This window comes from Budorcas taxicolor, chromosome 4, assembly GCF_023091745.1.
Source record: "Budorcas taxicolor isolate Tak-1 chromosome 4, Takin1.1, whole genome shotgun sequence".
NCBI lineage: Eukaryota > Metazoa > Chordata > Mammalia > Artiodactyla > Bovidae > Budorcas > Budorcas taxicolor.
In genome coordinates, this window is record NC_068913.1 from 113,265,389 (window position 1) to 113,286,303 (window position 20,915).

The 20,915-nt window shown below is 41.6% G+C and overlaps 1 protein-coding gene across 1 annotated transcript in view; it reads right to left on the minus strand.

Annotated features, from left to right (window-relative positions):
* The window catches only part of EZH2 (enhancer of zeste 2 polycomb repressive complex 2 subunit), a 56,611-nt gene that overhangs the window by 24,920 nt on the left and 10,776 nt on the right, over window positions 1-20,915 (minus strand). Inside the window, exons 2-3 of the mRNA XM_052638459.1 lie at window positions 8,588-8,711; window positions 7,903-8,031 (exon numbers count right to left, since the gene is read on the minus strand). Of these exons, the coding sequence (XP_052494419.1) occupies window positions 7,903-8,031; window positions 8,588-8,704 (246 nt within the window). The 5' untranslated portion in view covers window positions 8,705-8,711. The remainder of the gene's footprint in view (window positions 1-7,902; window positions 8,032-8,587; window positions 8,712-20,915) is intronic.

The window sequence follows — 20,915 nt, forward strand, 5'->3', positions numbered from 1 at the left end:
GAAGTGAGCTCCTAACAGGAGTTAGAAGGATTAGGAGAAGGGCGGCTAGAGGACGGAAGGGTGGTCAGAAATCAAACATCCTGATGAGGTCTTGAACCAAAGACTTTTACAGTTAATAAAAGCAGCTAATCAAGGCCTTGGGAGCTAAGGAGTACAAGAGTGGTTCAGACTGCAGATATTTCCTGTTCTAGTGCTGAGTATGTGTGCTGCAGAGCCGCCGGGACTAGAGGAGAAGCTCCGCCTAGGCTCCTGCTCTGAGCTTACTTGAGAACAGAAAGATGTCATCATCCTACAAGCATCCTCTGGGCGGGACACGGGGGCATATATAGCATTTCACAGAAAACAGGTAACATGTGAAGGGCAATGTCAGGATATTGGGACCTTAAAGCTCCTCCCTGCATCTAAGCTCCTGAGTGAGGAGATGACAGATCTATAAATCTAGTTAGTATAGTAACTTAAGAACCCAACTCTGGTCTGAATCTGAAGGGTGCTGTAAGAGTAAATCGTCCCCTCTTAATCTGCAGTTCCACTAAAATCCTACAGATCAGAAGCAGAATAAATATAGTCACAGGACAAGAGTTGGTAGGACCACAAAAACACCCAACAGCGTGTAAGGCAGGTAACCAGAGTCCTGCTTGTCCATGAGAGGCAAACTCAAGTACCTAGTTCAGTAAGGGTCCCATGAGAGGTGAGTAAGATCACTTCTATCATTGGAAAAAAAAGAGAAAGAAAAGAAAAACTAAGAAGCAGAACAGAGAATAAAGCCGTGGTTTCCATAAGCTGGGGCAGCACAGCTGCTGTGAAGCCTGGCTCCCACGAGTGGACGTGGGGCTGAAGGCCACAGGGCAGCAGGGGCTGAAGTGGAGACAGGACAGTCCCGGGACCTTGGTCTCAAGAGAAGAGCGAGCTCTGTGTGCAGGTGCTGAGCCTGCTCCATGACCACAAGACAGGCCAATTCTGCTCATCTTTGCAAAACAGAGGCATGCTACTCCCAAGTTGCTCACAGATTCATCATTTAGTGAAAGACGCTAAAACAACAGAAAAAAAATCAAAAACAAAATCTCCCCACTCACTCTTTATAGGACAGGAAATTCCTAATAGGGTAAATGATGTTAAAACATAAAAATGAAAACAGAACTAGAAGGAAAGATGGGGTAATTTATAATCTTGAAGTGGAGAAAGGCTTTGTCAGCCTTAAAGAAACACAAAAATCAAAGGAAGAAACTCTTAACTACATATATATTCAAAACTCCTGTACAACCAAAATATATCAGAAATAACATCAAAATGGGGAGAAAAAAATCTGCAGAACAGATAATTAAAATCTAGTCTTTATAATATATAAAAAGTCCTTAAAAATCATAAGAAAAAGTTCAACCCAATTTTAAAAGATCCAAGCCCATAACAGCCAACTCATAAAAGAAATACAAACAAACAACAGATAGTTAGTTTTGCTGAAAAAAGGAAGGCAAGCAAATTGCAATAGTGTTTTACCTATCACACTGACAAAAATTAACATTTTACGTTGGGAGAACAGAGAAATAGACACTACTATTATCAGTTGGTAAAGAGTGTAAACAAAAAACTTTGGGGGGTCAATTTGTTAATATTAAAATGTTATAGACACATATCCTCTTGACCTAGTAATACTGTTTCTAGAAACTTTTCCTACAAACTTACTCAAAAGATGTGTATGAAGAATACTCACAGAAATGCTAACTGCAAAAGGAAAAAATAAATACCTAAGTGTTCATCAGTTATGAACAGGGCAATCAATTGTGGCAAAGCCACAGGACCAAGCACTTGCACTGCTGAAGAACTGTAAAGTGATGGCCCCAAGTGGCAGACATGTTTTATCTGGGAATAATTGTTTTTTAAATTAAATACATCATCATTATTACTAACATGTTACAGAAAAAGAAATCTGAAAGAATCAAAATCACAAGGGTTGAATTACAGGGTCCTTTCTTTGTATCCTGTTTCATATATTTCTGTGTTACTTGAATTTTTACAGTTAATATTTTATAATGACCTTCTAATTAAGAAAAAGATTTTTACAAAATTTTATTAACCTACAGATATTCACATGGGGCTTCCCTGTGGCTCAGATGGTAGAGAATCTGCTTGCAATGCAAGAGACCCAGGTTCGATCCCTGGGTCAGCAAGATCCCTGGAGAAAGGAAGGCCAGCCCACTCCAGCACTCTTGCCTGGAGAATCCCATGGACAGAGATCTGGTAGGCTACAGTCCATGGGGTCACAGAGAGCTGGACACAACTGAGCGACTAACACAACACACAGATACTCACATTAGCTGCTATGAAAGTACCTCATTAGTTGCCAAGTTAGCTCATGAAATCTACTCATCCCTCCCAAAAAGGTACTCAAGTTATATACCTTTACGAAATCTAGTAAGAGAAAATCAAACAGAATCCTAAGCAGTGGATTTAAGTCAATCCATAACATCAAGCTAAACTGTGACAAAAGTTCCAGGCCTAAAAAGTGTTACTTCTTCAGAGCAATGAACAATCGTCAACACTGTCGACTCACTAGACAAGCATTTCTTTGGACTCTGGTTCATTGTTTGTTTTTAAGATAGCTGTCAAAATTTGGTTTTGCATTTTGAGAAGAGACTTTGACCTTTGTAATAGTCAATTTAACAATTTTTAAAACACAAACTGTATACACAGTGTTCTTAGAGAAAAACAGCACATTAAACACAACTTCTGCTAGTTTACGATTACAAAATAAACATTTGATATTTTTGAAAAGTTCACTTTTTAAAGTTAAGATATATCATCTTAAGTTTAAAATATGAACTCAAACATAAGTGTATGATATATCTTTAATATACAATAATAAAACAGAAACTCAATCAACCTAAGTGATCTTTCTTCTTTTTAAATGGTCTTCTTGGAAAAGCATAAAATGCTTACATTAGCTTCCTTTCAAAAGAAAAGTAACACCTCCTTATGGTTACTGAAGTAACGTTCCATCTATTTCCACTTAAAGAAAGCCAAAAACTCCTTATGGTTACCGAAGTAATGTTCCATCTATTTCCACTCAAAGAAAGCCAGAAAAAAAGTAAGGCTGCCGTGATTTGAAAAAGTTACATGGGCAGGAAGGACTGGCAGAGTTAATACAAGATTCAACCAACAAAGGGTTAAAAGAGACAGAGAGCAGCAGAAAGCAACTGAGAAACCAGTTCCTTGAGAAACCAAGAAAGGATGGGTATACTCAAGCTGAGAGTTAAGACACTCACTTGGGAGCACACCTCACCTCTCTAAGACCTGAGAAAAAGGGCCCAGCTCCTTGCCACACTTGCTCAAATGCTGAGCAGGACACACTGGCCCTCTAATCCTGAAATTTGCAAAGGAAAGAAAGCACATTACTGTGTTGGAGTGAGAAGTAAAGAGGATGCCAGTACATATTGGGTACACCAGCATGTTATTTTTCTTTGTGTATAGTAATTTCTATTTACAATTAAGTGACAAAAGTACACGACCATGTCAACAAATGATGCAGTCAGGTGTTTACAGGTAAACAAGTTTTTTCTTCCCCTTCAATAAAAAATAAGCCCAAATTGCAAACTCATGAAAGAACTCACATGTCCTGCATTACAACAGAAGCCTCTCCCTACAAAAAAAATTATTGTGAATATCAAATGATAGGTGATAAACTTAAAATTCTAAGCTATCACTAGGAAGAGCAAACCTGTATGTACTGAAAAGTCCAGAAGACTTTCAGTTCCACGAATGTGAGAACCCGGGGGCCTTCTGATGCTGCTTGTGTGTTAAACATTCTGAAGAAGCCCCACATTTCTCACTCCTTTCATTAGTAAACAAGACACAGAATTCTCACAAGAACATTACATTCTCCTGGAAACCTAAAAATGCATATTGGCAGGATATTTTTATACTACACCAATCACACCAGTTGCCCAGAAGACAGACATCATTTGAGAAAGCCTCCCTTTCATTCACAATATGTACAAGTAAAAAAAAATCTTGATATGAAGAATCAATGAAGAGGAAAAGCACCTTGTGGTTTTTAGCAAGAAACGGAAAATGTACAAAAAGAAACGCATTAGTAAGAACTACGAGCGTAACTGAACCAGCTTCTTCACTACAACTGGAAAAACAGACACTCTCAGAGCATGGTCACTGGGTACAGGCTCAAGAGATAAAGTTCTTTACTTACTGATAAGACAAAGTAATGATGTCACCAAGAAACAAGTTTTTGATAAACAGCCACATGTTACGGCAATATGGTGTATATCCCTTGGCCTCTAAGTATCATTTAATAACACTTTAAAGCTGAGCGCTCCTTAAAAAAAGATAAACTGAAGAGCAAAGGAAATAAATGTAAAATATATATATTATAGTCACTATCTTCAAGAAGTCAGAAGTATTTTCTAAAAGAAAAAACAGACATACTCTGTACTAAAATCCTATGGGCAACAGTTTAGGTTTTGTAACTTCAACAACAAAAACTAAGTCCCACAAGTCTCCTAAAAGCACGCGTGAAGGAGAACAGCAGACCAAAGATGTGGCTGCAGGTCAACTGCAGGACTCCTCGAACCCAAGTCATTTCATCAGATCAGAAAGTAAACTTGTCAGATTTTCTTCACTAAAATAACCTAGATAAAATTGGTCATTAAAAAACTGAGCATTATCACCTATCTTCTACAAGTACAGAAGGGAATAAAGTATTTGAGTGAATGACTGAAAACTGTCAGTGAATCATATCATGCTCCAAGGATTTAAACTGAAGACAGCCCTTTTATAAAGGATGAGTTTATAAAGATAAGGACTTAATTAAAGTTGTGTCACAACAGCACTTAAATGTTCAAAGAAACAGACTTTTCAGGTGTCTGGATCAACAGTGCAATCCCAAATTCTGTCAAGCCTACAAGCCTACTGCAAAGAAACTCTTTGCAAAATAGGCTAACTTATCTATTTTCCCTGCTTCTGACCTAGTTGACTCCAACTTTCAAAGCGTAAAAAATAAACTTATCTATTTTGGAAATGCTCAAACTGAAGAAAAACTAAACAGAGATATAGTCTTATCTGAAAAGTAAGGAGACCAGACAGATCACTAAAGTCCTTTCTAGCCCTAAAATTCTATCATTTACTATGATAACACCAAAAAGCTCATCACAAACTATATAAATCTTCAGCTTCCAAAAGTCAGTGATGATGGTTTTAAAGGGGGTGGGAGGCTAGGAGGAATAAAAGAGGAATCATTTGAATCAGAATCAGCTGTCAAGAGAGGCTCAAAAATAAGGAGCTTGACCAGTCAGAGCTCCAGGCAACAAACCCTGAACCCTGAGACTAGGGGTTTCTTTCCTCCTTTTCCTTCCTATTTTGTGAAAATGCTTCTTCTCAACCTGCATGGAGTACTAAGTTTAAAAACCACTTGTTTTTATCAAAATACTAATTTCTTCTTACCATTTGTCCCATAAGCTCAATAAAAAGTTAGGCATCTTTACATTCAATGACTTTTATCTCTACTGACAAAATTAAAAGCAAAATTCAATTAGCAAATATTCATTTGAATAAACTGTACTCTTAATACCAAAAATTGTATCATGAGCAATTCCAATTGTACATAAATAACAAACTTCAATAATTTCTTAATGTGTCTGAGCAAAGTGTACTCTTTCAGGCCCACATCAGATCATTAGAGCAAGGAAACTGACTTTAATCCCTCTAAGTTACGTTTTCAATGATCCAGCAGATGTTGGCAATTTGATCTCTGGTTCCTCTGCCTTTTCTAAAACCAGCTTGAACATCCAGAAACATTACTTTGCCAACAAAGGTCCGTCTAGTCAAGGCTATGGTTTTTCCTGTGGTCATGTATGGATGTGAGAGTTGGACTGTGAAGAAGGCTGAGCACCGAAGAATTGATGCTTTTGAACTGTGGTCTTGGAGAAGACTCTTGAGAGTCCCTTGGACTGCAAGGAGATCCAACCAGTCCATTCTAAAGGAGATCAGTCCTGGGTGTTCTTTGGAAGGAATGATGCTGAAGCTGAAACTCCAGTACTTTGGCCACCTCATGCGAAGAGTTGACTCACTGGAAGACTCTGATGCTGGGAGGGATTGGAGGCAGCAGGAGAAGGGGACGACAGAGGATGAGATGGCTGGATGGCACCACCAACTTGATGGACGTGAGTCTGAGTGAACTCCAGGAGTTGGTGGTAGACAGGGGGGCCTGGTGCGCTGTGATTCATGGGGTTGCAAAGAGTTGGACACGACTGAGTGACTGAACTGAACTGAAGCTACGTTTCCTCACTCAGGAATGGAAAAGGGGGTAACACAGCCATCACAATGATCAAATCACAACAGACCTAGCACCCTGCCAGAAATCACCACCGCTGCGACTTTTATTATAAAGGCAGGCTGGGCTTTCGGCAGCATTTTGAGATTTGTAATGGGTGGCAAAAACAAGTGTTCCATGTGTTTCCTACTTTATTTCTCCAAATTTCTAAGATTTTTCTCTCTGGGGAGAAAAAAACCCAGGTTTCTTTTTCCTTCACTTCAAAACTTCCAGAAAATCACCAGACAAAACTTGCAAAAGAACCAGTGAGAGGCTGCATCCTGATCCCTTTTGAGAATGTTCTAACCAGCACAGAAAGGGATCCCTTTCACCTTTAGTGATGAAATATTAATTAGTACATTTTATTCACATATGTACATTAATAAGTACATATTAATAAGCCATTTACTTCAATGTGTAGGTCCTGATCTGTTCCATGTGACTGGAAGGTGTTAACACTTTTTTTCATATAATATATTTTATACAACTGCAAATCAGAGCTTAAAGAGTTGTCACCTGACAAAAATGTATAAATAACTAAGAATCATCCCAAGCCTTTTTTACCATCAAGACCATGAACATCATCACTGAAACCACTTCTAGGACCGTATCTGTAGCACTGACCAGTCCTTGAAGCCAGCCCGTCACACAACCTCAACAGGCCTCATACGACAGCAAATTAGTGCTTAATTATTATAATACCCTATAAAAAATGTCTACTCATTGAAAACATCACTTTAGAACAAATTCATTCCATTGTTTAGATGCATCCCCTGTTTAGACACGCAGGTCAACAATCATCTACTCTGTGGTGTAATTTAAATTTCAACTCACTTTCTTTCCTCTTTCTGCTTCCATGCCTGTTCATGTAGCATTTCGTATGATGTCATGTCTTCCTGTATAAAACTGGTACTTAAGTTGAAACACCTTAACCAAAATCCTATTGACTGGTTCATACTGTGTCAGTTTCTGCCATTTTCTCCTCATCTTGCTACTACTACTTTTTAATGTGTTACTTCATTATAAACCTACCATAGATTTATTGCCTTCCTTGGAAAACAGTAATTTTTTGGAGGGATTAAGATCTACTTCTTCATCAAAAAAAATGCTATTAACAAAGGAAATTCTGACCTCTCGACCTCAAGTTTTAAAATTCCCAGTGAGCCCTAGAATTTAAAACAAAATGTATAATAAAATGCTTGTTAACTCCATGAGTATGCATGAAAAAGAAACATTTCTTCCAGCATGGCTAATTCATATGAAGGGGGAGAAAAAAAAGTATGTGTCAGAAAGCCGTGCTCTAACTTTTGATCTGATGAGGACATTTAAGAGTATTTTTAAGTTCTTTTTTAACGAATAGTCTTATAAAAGTCTAGGAATCTACCTAACAACAGTGAAAGTAGAATTCTAAACACCAGAGCTGTTACAGGAATAGCCAGAAGCCATTAGCAGTTGCACATTAAAGAGAAACACCAATAAAACAAGGGACATCCGAGGTCAATGGTTCTCTCTCAATAACCAACCAACACTGCAACAGCAAAAACCAAAATGCACTGATAATTTGAACAGCGCGTGAGTTCACCAACCTCCCTGGTCCCGCGCAATGAGCTCACAGAAGTCAGGATATGCACAGGCTGGATTCTTCGCTGTTTCCACTCTTGGTTTAAGATTTCTGTTCTTTCCAAAATTTTCTGACGATTGGAACTAAACATACTCTTCAAAAAAAAATGAAGGAGAGGAGAAAAGAAATTGTTCATTGTTAGACAATTTGTAACATCTCTAATGAAGGTTAAAATTGCATGATTCCTAAAGAGTACCAGGGACATCCCTTCAAAAGCATATGATTTTACACTAAAAGGTGGCTTCCCACATTCAAATAATACAAAAACACAACATCTATTATTTTACTGAGAGTGGAAAGGGAATAAGAAATCATTTTTGTCCTTTGTTAACTGTGTACGTATCTTCTTTAATTACAAAGACTTCAGGAACACAGTACCATGAAACACCCTTTATGCTTGGATCCTGGGTCTTCTCATGCAGTACACAAAGCTATACTGAAAAGATGGTGGTTGCCAAGTAGGCAAAATTAGACTAAAAACTTATCATTTCACTATGTGCATGGTACAATTTTTATGTTAGTTAAGACAGACCAAGGACCTCAACTTTCAAGTTTCCATTTCTCTTATAGTAAATAAGGCCATTTTCCCTTCAAACTAAAACTTATCTTGAGGGGCTGTACACCGCGTGCTCCCAGGAGGCAGAGGGTACCTTGACTTCGTCAGCGCGCCTGAACCTCTTGAGCTGCCGCAGGCGCATGTACTCTGACTTTACGCGCTTCCGCCAACACACTGGTCCCTTCTCAGACTTCTTCCCAGTCTGGCCCATGATTATTCTAAAAGCAATGGTTTCATATTAAAATCGCTGATCTGACCAGCCTGAATATGATCACTTGTGTTTTAACCCCCAGCAAACTAACCACCAACCAAAGAAATGACACATAATTACGCTCTCGGTATTTGCAAGGAGGGTACTCACTTGTTCTGTGCTGTGAAGTCCTTAAAAACATTTCATTCCAGGTATAAATTTTTATTTAGCATAACTTTTCAAAGACATTTTTACTTACAAAGATATTCCACTCCTAAACTGCAGTCATTCTACCAAAACATGACCCATTACAGGAGTTAATTATATACAGTAAGGAGCTATGAGATTCACACTTGTGGAGTGAATTAAAAATGTAGACACATGTTCTAAGTTTTTCATCATTAAATTAGCTGATGTAGGCACAAATAAATGACTGGAAAAGAGAAATCCAAAACAGAAGTAAAATCTACATACAGCACTAAAGGTACAAAATATAGAGAACAATATATGATACAGGTACAAATTAAAGTATTCCCTCTATGTGCACTTTCAACCACGCTTCTCACCTTCAACACGGTGATGCAAGTCTGTGTTTTTACCAGACTTTCCTCCCATGGGGCCTCCCAGAGAAGGCAGGGACCCAGAGGCCCTGGAAGCCAGTTATGTGAAACATGGGCTCAGCCTGCGGTCCACCAGGTGTCCAACTCACACTACAGAATCTAACAAGTGTTCTCTTCTAGAATACTTTCTCAAGTGCTAAGTTTGTACTTGTATCTTCTAAAGATTAGAAGGATAGCCGTCTGGTGGATGGCGCAAAGGGGCTGCGCTGGGGATCTGGGCTCTACTTTTTCTAAGCACAGTGGAAAGTCATGGAGGGTTTTCAGTCAAGGGGAGGGAAGATGTCCACTCTGGAGGGGCCAGCTGGTGGCAGCAGCGACAGAAAGGGCTGCAGGAGAGCAAAAGGCAAAGGTGAGGCCAGGTAAGACTGGACAGCGGAAGTGTGGCCAGGTGGGAGACGCAGCCTGTACAAGCACACCGGGGAGGAGAGCAAGGAAAGGATTTCCATCTGCAGAAGATGGCTTTCTGGCCTGAGTAACCGAGCAGGGTTTCAGCTACCCGTTTACATACAGCCCTCAGGCACAGAGAAAATGCCTAAGGAGAGGAATCAGAGAAAGAAAGGAGCCCAGAGGTCAGGGGAACTTTCTGTAGGAATATTCCACCACCAAGCCATGACAGACAAAGCCAATGGTGTATGATTCAAGCTGAAAGAAGAGCAAAAGAGAGCAAGGGATAAATGACTAGTAAGAATTGAGCGATGAACATATAAAGATGAATGGATCACAGAACCTGCCATGTGGAGCTTATAACCTACCTAAGAAGGCCTGAAAGAACAGACTTCACAATACGAGATAAACACGAAAAAGTACTGGGGTTGAGGGTGGGGGAGTCAAGTAAGGAGTGGCAGAACAGTGACAGCTCAACTTTAATAGCTGAGGCTATTTCAAGAGGCACAGAGAGCAGGCACTAAGAGCAGGAGCCCAGGGGTGGTAGGGGCGCCAGCAGACGCGGCAGAAAAATCACGCCCCACACAGGTGAAGAGCCCGACTACAGGAACCGAGGGAATGAGAAGAATGAAGAGCCTGCAGGACTGCAAATAGACAGCTGAATGAGGTTCAAAGTGCGCCCTTGCCTGGGGTGCTGCGTGGAACACTCCTGGGAGCTGAGGAGACTAATCGCCACAGCCGACCCCACCTTGGCAGAAATTAAGAACCCCAGGAGAAGTTAGGAAGAAGGTGAGGCAGGGCCAGAGGGCGCCTGAGTCTGGGAGAAGCTAGAGCTGTATTCAAAAGGTGACTCTGGGGCAGTTTTTTGCTTTCATATCTGTGGTTAGGTAACGGATGGGCTCAGGTGATTCTATGCAAATTATTTTAAGATATTTAGCACTTCAGAGGCCTACCCAAAAGGGGGAAACCTCAGGTAAAAAGGGATTATCACTGCTTCATTAGCTCATAAACTCATCACCACTGCCGCCTCCACAAATTCTTCCTCCCCAGAGGTGGTGGTGGTGCCAAGTCCGATGAACCTGCTCCGGGAGCCTGGCTCTTGTCCTCTCTGATGTCCAACACGGCTATCACTACGGTTCTATAAGGTGCATTTTTTCTGTCGTGGTGAAAAGGTATCATTAGCACTTCATGTTTTCAACCCTGGGATATCTTCCAGATGTTTCTATCATTAGTAAGAACACCTCTAGAAAAGTCTGTTAGGACAGAACCAAAGCTGTAACTAAATTACCAAGTCTCACAATCAACAACAGGACACTTCAAAGCTGGTTTGGAACCAACCACCCGTAAGAGGGCATGTGTAGATACGTTTCCACGTTTATAAATTTCACAAAGCTCTCCCAAATAATGAAAATGAAGGTTTTTAAGCCATAGAATGATCTGGTAAATATGCACAATAGACAGGAAAAGAAAACCACGATTCATTTAGGGGAAATTATCCAAATATAAGGTTCATGACCTCTGAATTAGGATAACAAAAGTATACAGACTGTTCCTCAAAAGTATAGGGATAAACAGGCAGAACCATGAAAAAATTAACAAAACTTAAGGTACCATTAGAAGGATGTTTTTTACATAAAACAAGCTCCCTCCCTCAGCATTGACAACACATTAAAATCACATTTTCATGTTCTTCTCTCCACTTCATCCCCACTGGAGGTTCCTCAATCTCAAGAACAGTTTTTCTCCTTTGTAAAACCCCAGGGCCTGGCTGGGTCCCTGACAAACAGATTTTAAAACAAACAATAAAACCAAAACGCAGGTCTACTATCATGTGCTGATCACGAGCCGCTGTGCCACTAGGTATGAAAGGAAGGGGGGCTGCCGTGCTGAGCACAGGAAGGGAGGGGAGACACCCCATCCTGAGAAACCTGGGAGGAGCCTAGTCTCAGGGGCAGCCAGGGCCCTGTGGTCCACCTGCCCAGCAACAAATCAAGAGGCCCTGAGCGGAAACCCGGAGCCTCCAGATTCCCTTAGGAAGCTGCTCTTGCCTGAGACCTCATCCAAACAAACTGGGTACCAGCACCCCCCACAGCTAGCTGGCTGCAGACACCCAGCCCCGCAGGCCCACCCACCTCTACGGCCCGGCAGGCAGAAGCCTTCAAATTCGAGCTCCCCCAGCCCCTTCCCGCCCTGAAAGCAGACAAATGAGTCCTTCTGACTCCTTCCCACCACATCTCAGCCCAGTGAGAACTAAGATAGCACTTGGAGTACTCGTGGATTGGCAGAAAGGAACTTTCATTAAAATGACTTGCTACTAAATGGATGGGGATGTGTGAGAAATCCAGTTTTTAAATGTCTCACTCAAAAGACCTGTTTAGTCCCACAGATGAAATGACACGAAATATGATTTTTATCCCAGAAAATAAAATAGCTTCTCTTATTCAAAGCAGATATAGCTCAAGTCCACCTGTATACAATGACACCGAAACAACAGTTTTATGCTTTAATTTAAGAGACAGACCAGGGTATGGCAGGGGTCTATCCACACCTTAATACAATGTCGTACAGCCTGTCAGGACTACAAATACATAGATTAAATAAAGTAAGATTATACATAGTTCAGAGTCTATTTTATGAATCAACCAAACCTCAATTGTTTTGGGTTAGGCTTTCTGCCACATGAGACACAGAAGGGATCTGAGGTATATTCATAGGACTGCGATGAATGAACAGAAAACAGGTTCCAGCCCCATGTCCTCAGGGTCCATAAGCAGCAGCCCCAGGAGCAGACCTACTCCGCCCTTGCCCTCTACGGTAGACACCAAGACACACCTCACCTGCAGTGACTGGGCCACACAGCCCAGGAATCTCATTCCTGTTTATCAGGTCCAGCCCTCGGCCACTTGTGTGGGGCCTTTATTACCTAAGGTAACATTCCTGCCCCTCCTTACTCAGCTGAGGATGACTGAGGACTTAAAAAAAAAAGAAAGAAAGAAAAAAAAAGGCTCCCTAGGCATTTTCAGTGCCCTGACGCCCTTCTTTAAAAGGCTCTTCATTCCCAAGGATCTGCCACATCAAGTCATTTGCCATCCACTCACCGGAGTTGTGCTTCCACTTGTCTAAAGAAAATTATAAGTTACGTGCACTACTTATCCTTCTCAACTAATTGCCTTAACGTTGACTCCTAACTGAAGACCCGACTAAGGAAGGTGAAATCCAAACTCAACAACATTTAAGTACTACTACGCGACACTCTCAGTGTCCTTCCCTAAAGAAAACTGCCAAGTTTGAAAAATCACCAATCTTCAATAGTGCTTTTATATTTAAAACACTTCTGAGGGCAACTCGAAGTCTCACTTACCAATTTTATTTATCTTTTTAAGTTAAAAACCACTGTTTCAATAAACTCAAAAGTAAATTAATGGTAAATAAGATTTTGTAGTTTAGGATTAGGAGAACTTAGACTTATAGATGTTAACTTTTGGTAAGACATAAAAATTTACCAAGGGAAGTAAGTCTTACGCCTGAGGAGCTTCACAGAAAACCCCACAAGGAGACTGGGAGCAAGGCGTCCAGGGAGGCAGGCACGTGGGGCTGCTGCCTGCGCCCCAATTCAGTGGGTTCATGAAAACGAGCAGATACCACTACATGTCACCCCCGGCCCCAGTTGTGCAGAAGGGTGCCCTGGTGAGTAACAGCACTGGTTATGGGCGCGGGGCACCGATGTGGGCAGCACACTCTCCACATCCACCCATAACTTAAACAGAGGCGCGCACACGGCCTGCAAAGCCAGTCTCCCTGGGCTGGACCCAGTTCTCCCAGAACCAGCTGTGTGAGAACTTGGCCAGGTTCCCACATCTCTTGGTGCCTCCCTGTCCTCACACCCTGAGGAGCGTCCAGGTCACAGAGCTGTCCTGAGAAGCCCACTCAGGTCAGGCACTGCCCAGTGCCTGTCAGAGCAGGCGCAGCACCAGGGAGGTCCTGCCACCATCACCCGCAGGTGAGGGAGAGGAGGATATGACACCCAGAGAGAAAGGTGACAGATGGATGTGAAAAGTCACTTTCTCACATGGGAGGCTGTAGGCAAGTAAATAAGAACAGAACAGGACTCCACGGATCTCAGGAAGGAATGCAGACCACACAGCGAATCCAAGAGAATTGAAACCTCAGGAGATAAGCCCACGGAAAGAGGTGGGCTAAAGGAGCCCACCTAGGAAACTGTGGAAATCTGTGTTTCGACCGGACAGAAGGCAGCTGAGGACGAAAAGAACTGGGCAGAAGCACTGTCCTGTAGCTGTTTTCTCCTGGGGAGCCAGGGCCAAACAAGGAAGAGGCGGAGACGGACCAGAATCAGGGACAGCAGCGGGAACTCGGAGAGACGGAGAGCATCCCTGGGTGAGCCGGCGGGCGGGGCCTTCCCCAGGCCGCAGAGCCCAGCAGCAGGACCCCACGTCTTCTCCCCCTGAATCCCATTGCTGGCACAAGGAAGCCGGGCTCTGAGCAGAGGGCCTTTCGAGGGCTGGGACCAGGAAACCAGGAGGAAAGCCTCCAGCAGAAAGGAAGGGAATGCTCTGAGGAGGAAAGGCAGGAATCAGACTGAAGGACTCCCAGGGGCCAGAGGTGCAGGGGTTTTAGAAGCAAATAAAATCACAACAGCATTACAACCAAACTAACAAGTACCCAGGAGTCTGAGAGAGTAAAGTGAGAGCGTAAATAAGTAAACAGGGGTGGCGGGCAAGTCCTCCTTACGCAGAATTCCAAAATCGGGGTGGGCGGGGTCCCAGTGCAGACCAGCAATACCCCCGTCAGGGTTATTATTAGCTCACGCTCTGCTCGCACCCCATGACACCTGCCACATACAACTCGTATCTTCCCCTAAACCTCACAACCTGTCACTTCAGTTGCTACTTAAAAAAATGGATCAACCCAAACTGAAGGATATTTCCACCAAACACGGGACCAATAAACAAGGTTATGATAACAGGGAAAAGACTGAGAAACTGTCACTGATCGCAAGAGATTAAGGAGACAGCCGAACACAACCTGGTGTCCTGCAGCAGAGTAAGAACTAAGCAGGAAACCCGGGGATATCCAGACAGAGTCTCCAGGTTCGTTAACAGTAATGTAATAACGGTTTCCTAATTTCTGACAAATATACCATGATTACAGAAATCTAAAATTATTTCAAAATAAAGTTTCTTTTTTAAAGAAGAAAATTAAGTTATACAACCTAAAAGCTTTCATTTTAAAAGTAGGCACCTACTTTTTTAGATGATAAACAGAACAGAAATATATTAGAAATTAAAATGCTATGTAAAATGTTAAATTGGAAAAAACAAAAAATTCACAAAGATGGAATTTGAGGGGGAAATTCTTACATCTAATTCTATTATTTAAAAACTCAGACATCACTTGAGTAATTTAAGGGGGGGGAATCTCCATATGAACTTATGGTGTCTACTTAAAAAGATAATCCAGGCTATAGGCTATATTAATAAAAATACAGACTCTGAACCAAGGAAAGTAATTGTTCTACCGATTATGCACATACTGATCAAAGAAATCAAACAGTTCTATACAATTCAGGTGTTGTGTACAACAAGTTGTGTTCAGGATGAACAGAGAAGCATGTCTGACCCAGCTGGGAGACAGCAGTAAACACCGATCACAGAAAAGAGCATCTGAGTTTGGGGTTTTAATAGAGAAGTGCTAATACACATTCACCGAGTCATTCAATATCTAGCACATTCTAGGTACCCTTGTAGGAACGGAAGGCTTAGAAATAAATAACAGACAGAAATCTATGACCTTACAGAACTTAGTCTATTGGGATGGAAACAAATCAAAAACAAAGAAAAATGTTTAGTGTGTAAGATGGATGGTGTTGAGGGCTGTGGAAAAAAACAACCAAACAAGAAAGTAAGGTGAGCCAGGTCTGCTAGGGCGAGCAAACAAAGGAACCCTGCTAAGGCTCTCAGCACCCTGTGCGGGGTGCAAGCCCGCGGGACGCAGAGAGCTCACCAACTTGTATTCTGTTCCCACCAACCCACTTGTAAAATATGCAACAATATTTTCTAGTAAAGACTCCAAAAATAACTTATTCAGTATCTGTGCAAAGCAGGTTTCAGTAACTCCACAATGCTCCAGTGATCAACACAGCTTTACAGAATTTCCAACTGGCATTAAAGCTGGCATTCAAGGACTGCTAGTTGTCACAGCTCAGGTTAACCACTAGGTCAGTTATCCTCAACAAACAAAGACTAAAAGTCAACAACATTTTATAACACATACATGCTCTCTTTGTTAGTATTAAGCCAAATTAAAGAAAGAGATTGGCTATTCATTCATGTTAACAAAACAGCCATCATTAAATATGTGTTGCTGATTGGACTGTCTGTATTGAATCTGTCAATTTGCTTTGGTTATACCATAAGATGTTTATATCTGTACATTTTTAGGGAGCATATAAATAAAACTAAACTCAACCCAACAGTTGCACTCAACTTGAAAAATATATTAGAAACTGGGTTACTGAAGTAATTTAGGAATAAAGTGACAAGGACTTCTGCCTGGGTTGGTAGTAGTGTGAATGGAGAAAAAAGACAGCAAGAGACATTCTCACATTTAAAAGCCTGATGCACTCACGCGGAGAAAAAATGGAGCAAAAGAGATTAAGAAGCCCTAAGTTAGCCACTGCAACCACTAAGAATCTGAATGTAGGTCCAGATTTAGACATTAATTACTTACATAGCAGTCAACCAGCACAAAGAGCGGGCAGAATGTTCACAGAAAACACGACACCACTCATAAGCTGAAAGGGTCTTAGGGCCCCTTGAGTTTATATAGGGTGTAGCTACTAATATTTTTCATATTAGAAATTTAAAACTGAGAAAGTTTTAAAACATTTATTTAAAAAACAATAACAGCAAGTCTGTCACATGTTAATAACATGTAATGTTATTATAAAATGTTAATATAACACATTTTATTTTTAAAAAACTATTTTCCTCTTTAAAAAAATTAATGAGGGGTACTGTTTTACATTTTTGCCAATTCTTTAAATATCTGTCTTAATAGAAGACAGCTGGATTCCCATATCTGCTTCTGCATTCAATCTGCTCCAACATGCTGTTTTGGTTGAAGAAAATCCCTTCCCAAACAAATATCTGAGCTACAGCAGGGAAGGGCGTCTGCATGGCTTCTGAGCTCATGGGCAATCTCATGCTCGGACATTACTCCAGAACTGTTTTAAGAGAAAAGTGACTAGAGCAGCTTGTGATTCAACCTCATAGCTGCTTTTCCTCAAGACAACCTCTATCCTTCAGTAAGCATCGGCTGTTGCTTAAAAGATCCGTTACAATGAGGAATCTGAGATTGTATCAATAAACGTTCCTACCCTGCTACATTAACATTCATTGGTCTGTCTCCTTTGGCTGCATCTTTAACCCATGCGTGACTTTATAATATCATTTCCTCAATTTGGAAAACACTGGTTCACTGAGTTATGCAGATTTTCCATAAGTTCACTATTTCAAAAAAGCATTATTTGTTAAATCCACTGATGTCATCAGAAAAGTCTTTAAGTATTTATTGGAAAAGCTGTCAACCTCACTATGACGGATACCAAGTTTTCTAAAAATTCTAATTTTTGCTCGAAAACTCAAACATTGCCACTGCCAAACAAATAACGGTCAGTTGTTCTCTGTCAAGTAAGTGGCAGGCTCACTTTGTTGAGAAACGTCTGCCCCATACCCAAGCTGGAATAATCACTGTCTGTCAACCCCTCTTTCAAGTGAAAATGGCTCCGCGTGAAAAAAGCAGCTGGTGCAGCCTGGAACTCCATCACATAAGTGCGGCTCCCAGAGACCGCTGGACTCAGGCAGCGTCAAAGCCCTGTATGCACATTCCTATCCTGCGGCACTGAATATTAAGATGTGTGCACTCAGGATCAAGAGTATATAAAGTTAGTAACTCTTTTCACTTCATCGAGGACATTCTCAAAAAAACATTTTTTTTCAACTCCAGGTGCTACAGTGCCAACAGTCCTTGTCTACCACTGCTTTTCTGCCACTGGAACAGATGGCAACATGTAACATCTTCAATTATTACCAAAATTTTTTTTTTTTAATATCTGTTTGGCTGGATCAAGGTCTTAGTTGCTGCATGTGGGTCCTGGCTCCCTGACCCCACACACTGGGAGGGCAGTCTCAGCCCCCGGACCACCAGGGAAGTCCCACTCCCTGCGGCCCAAAGAGCACACTTGGAGAACAAGTATATCCAAGACACCATATGAATCAGAAATCACAACAGTACCCCAGCTTTTCATCTGCCTAGCAGAGAGCCTGGAGCTGGCATATATTCAAATTATATGTCCTAAAAGACAAGTTTGTAAGAATGAAAGTCTAGAAATCACCATTTTTGCAATTTAAAAAAAAGATAAACAAAAATCTCTGTGAGAGCTTCCCTGGTGACTCAGTGGTCAAGAATCTGCCTGTCATTACAGGGGACACAGGTTTGATCCCTAGTCCAGGAAGATCGCACATGTCATGCATGGGGCAACTAAGTCCATGTGCCACAACTACTGAGCCCACACACCCTGGAGCCCGTGCTCCAAAACGAGAGAAGCCTCCGCACCACAGCAAGCGTAGCCCCTGCTCGCCACAACTAATGAAGACCCAACACTGCCAAAAATAAATAAATAAAAACATTTTAAATCTATGTTAAAAATATTTAATGAGGGATACTTCGTTGTAACTGTTAACTACAGGATTCAAAAGGCTGCCGTACATCTGTGCCAAATTAGGGGATTAACGTTAACAAAATTTGTCTTAAACAAATTGCTTGCTTTCATCCATCTGTCCTACCCTTCACCCTCATAGGAAGGTATCATCCCTCGTCACCGTCTCTTCTAACACCCCGCTTTGCTTCCCCCAAACGAACCTACCCTTCTGACCAACTCCCCACATACTCACTCACACTTTGCCCTACCCAAGTAAGAGAAAGATAAAAGTAAATATCTTGTCCCTTTTCACTTTCTAGCATGCCTCTGTTTTTATTTAAAAGGGAGAAACAAGTAACAAAAATACACAAACTCACTACTGCTGCATCCAAACAGTCCTCCCAAAAGACGTGTGAAAATTTACGAAAATGAAATTTCTGAAACTTCATTTGAAGGACTTGGGAAAGCCAGGAATAGAGGTACTATCCACCAGTTAAAATCAATTTATAAAACATTCTCAAAGTGCCTAACACGGTAAGTGACACAAGTTCACAAGAAACAACAGGCTCATTCGTGCCTGAACTTCAGATCACAGCACACACGATCACTAGTACATACAACTACAGGTGAAAAAGTACTGTGAACGGCATTTGTATCAGTAAGTTTTTAGGAAACAAATGTGCCCTGACTGCTGATAAGAGAAACTAAAAATTCAGATCACATTTGTAGCCCTGGTTTGAGCCCAGCTAAAAAGGCACAGGAAAACTACAGTAATGTAGCAGTCTTAGGTGAATGATAGAAAACATTAACTGGATTGTTTCAGCAAAAGTGAGTAGACTCTGCAGTAGTGTATTTTCTACAAAAGTCAGATCATCTCCCTTTCAGCAGAAGAGTAAACTAAACCCCAGAGTCTACAGACCAGCATTCCTGTGTTATTCGATAGACATGTCTTAGAAAAGAAATGGCATATAAATTTACACCAGGTGGAAAACTGAACTATCATAAAGGTCTTAAACAGTTTGCTGGGACAACAGACAAAACAGATTGATTAGCTAAACTGACATCTACAGGGTGAAGTTTTCTTTGAAAACTGTACAAAACCTGTTTTTATGAGCTAAACCTTTCATTCTGTTAGGTACTACTCAGTTTACCAAGACACTGTTGGAGAGGAAACAGAACAAAAACTGATGCACCAGAAACTGACCCACAACTCACTGTAATCCAAGGACGGGGCGTGGGACACGCATTTCTTCAAAACTCCTTCTGATACTTCCTTAGAGGAAGTCTATTCTAAATCATATCTCAAATAAGCCAACATCCAGTACCCGTTTACCAACACACATTGGGGAAAGTTTTCACAGAAGCCCACGTTAGGTAAGTTACCCTGGTGAGCATCAGGCGGGTGACAGGATGCTGCCATGCCAGCCGGCCCTGCAAGGCCTTGACGCCAGTCAGCCGCGCGGGCTCCAGTGCTTTCCACACAGCATGAGCCCCCGTGCAAACCAGCAAGTGTGCTCAACAGAAAGACGGCAATCTGTGCACACACTGGAGGACACTGGAGGAAAACCGGCTGCTCTGGGGCCTAAAGAGAAGGTTTCTGTGATATCTTTCTAGAAACTCTCCACGGGCAATTCTGCCAACATACTATTGTCACCTGACACACTGACTCTATGTCTTAATCCCCAAACAAAATTCCCTCTATATTCTTTTTTCTTTTTGGCTGCACCACAGAGCAAGTAGGGTCTTAGTTCCCTGACCAGGGATCGAACCTGCGTCCCCTGCAATGGCAGTACAGAGCGTTAACCACTGGACCGCCAGGGAAGTCCCCCAGTTTCCCCTATATTCGAAGACAGTATCATAAAATGGACTTGGCAGTTCAAACTACTAATGCCCAAGTATTTACAGACCCTCTCAGAATTTCCAGGCGTTCTACAATCAAGTAACCCTTACCTGGAGATTTCAGCACTGGGGTTCGTGTCCACCACAAGGGGATAAACATGTCCGTCAGTGCCATTTCTTTAGCTCATGGACAAGACTCCTCAGAGACCCTTCAGAAACTTCTGGGGCTCATCTCCACCCTGAAATTCATTCTCTCGCTTAAAAAAGCAGTTAGTCTGGGGCCAACATGGAAGTAAAGGAGATAGGGGTCATGAGGAGCTCTAAGTCTTTTCACGGCCTTCCTACACTTAAGGGTTATGATGAATATATAACATGCTGCTGAAGCACCAGAAAATGCCTAACCCTTCAAGTATTATTTACAACCACTGATATCTCCAGTATGTGTTACCAAACTATACTGCCTATTTAATTATTTTATTACTATAACATCATGTGCTGTGCTTAGTCACTCAGTTGGATCCAACTCTTTACGACCCCATGAACTGTAACCCACCAGGTTCCTCTGTCCATGGGGATTCTTCAGGCAAGAATACTAGAGTGGGTTGCCATGCCCTCCTCCAGGGGATCTTCCTGATCCAGGAATAGAACCTAGGTCTCTTGCACTGTAGGC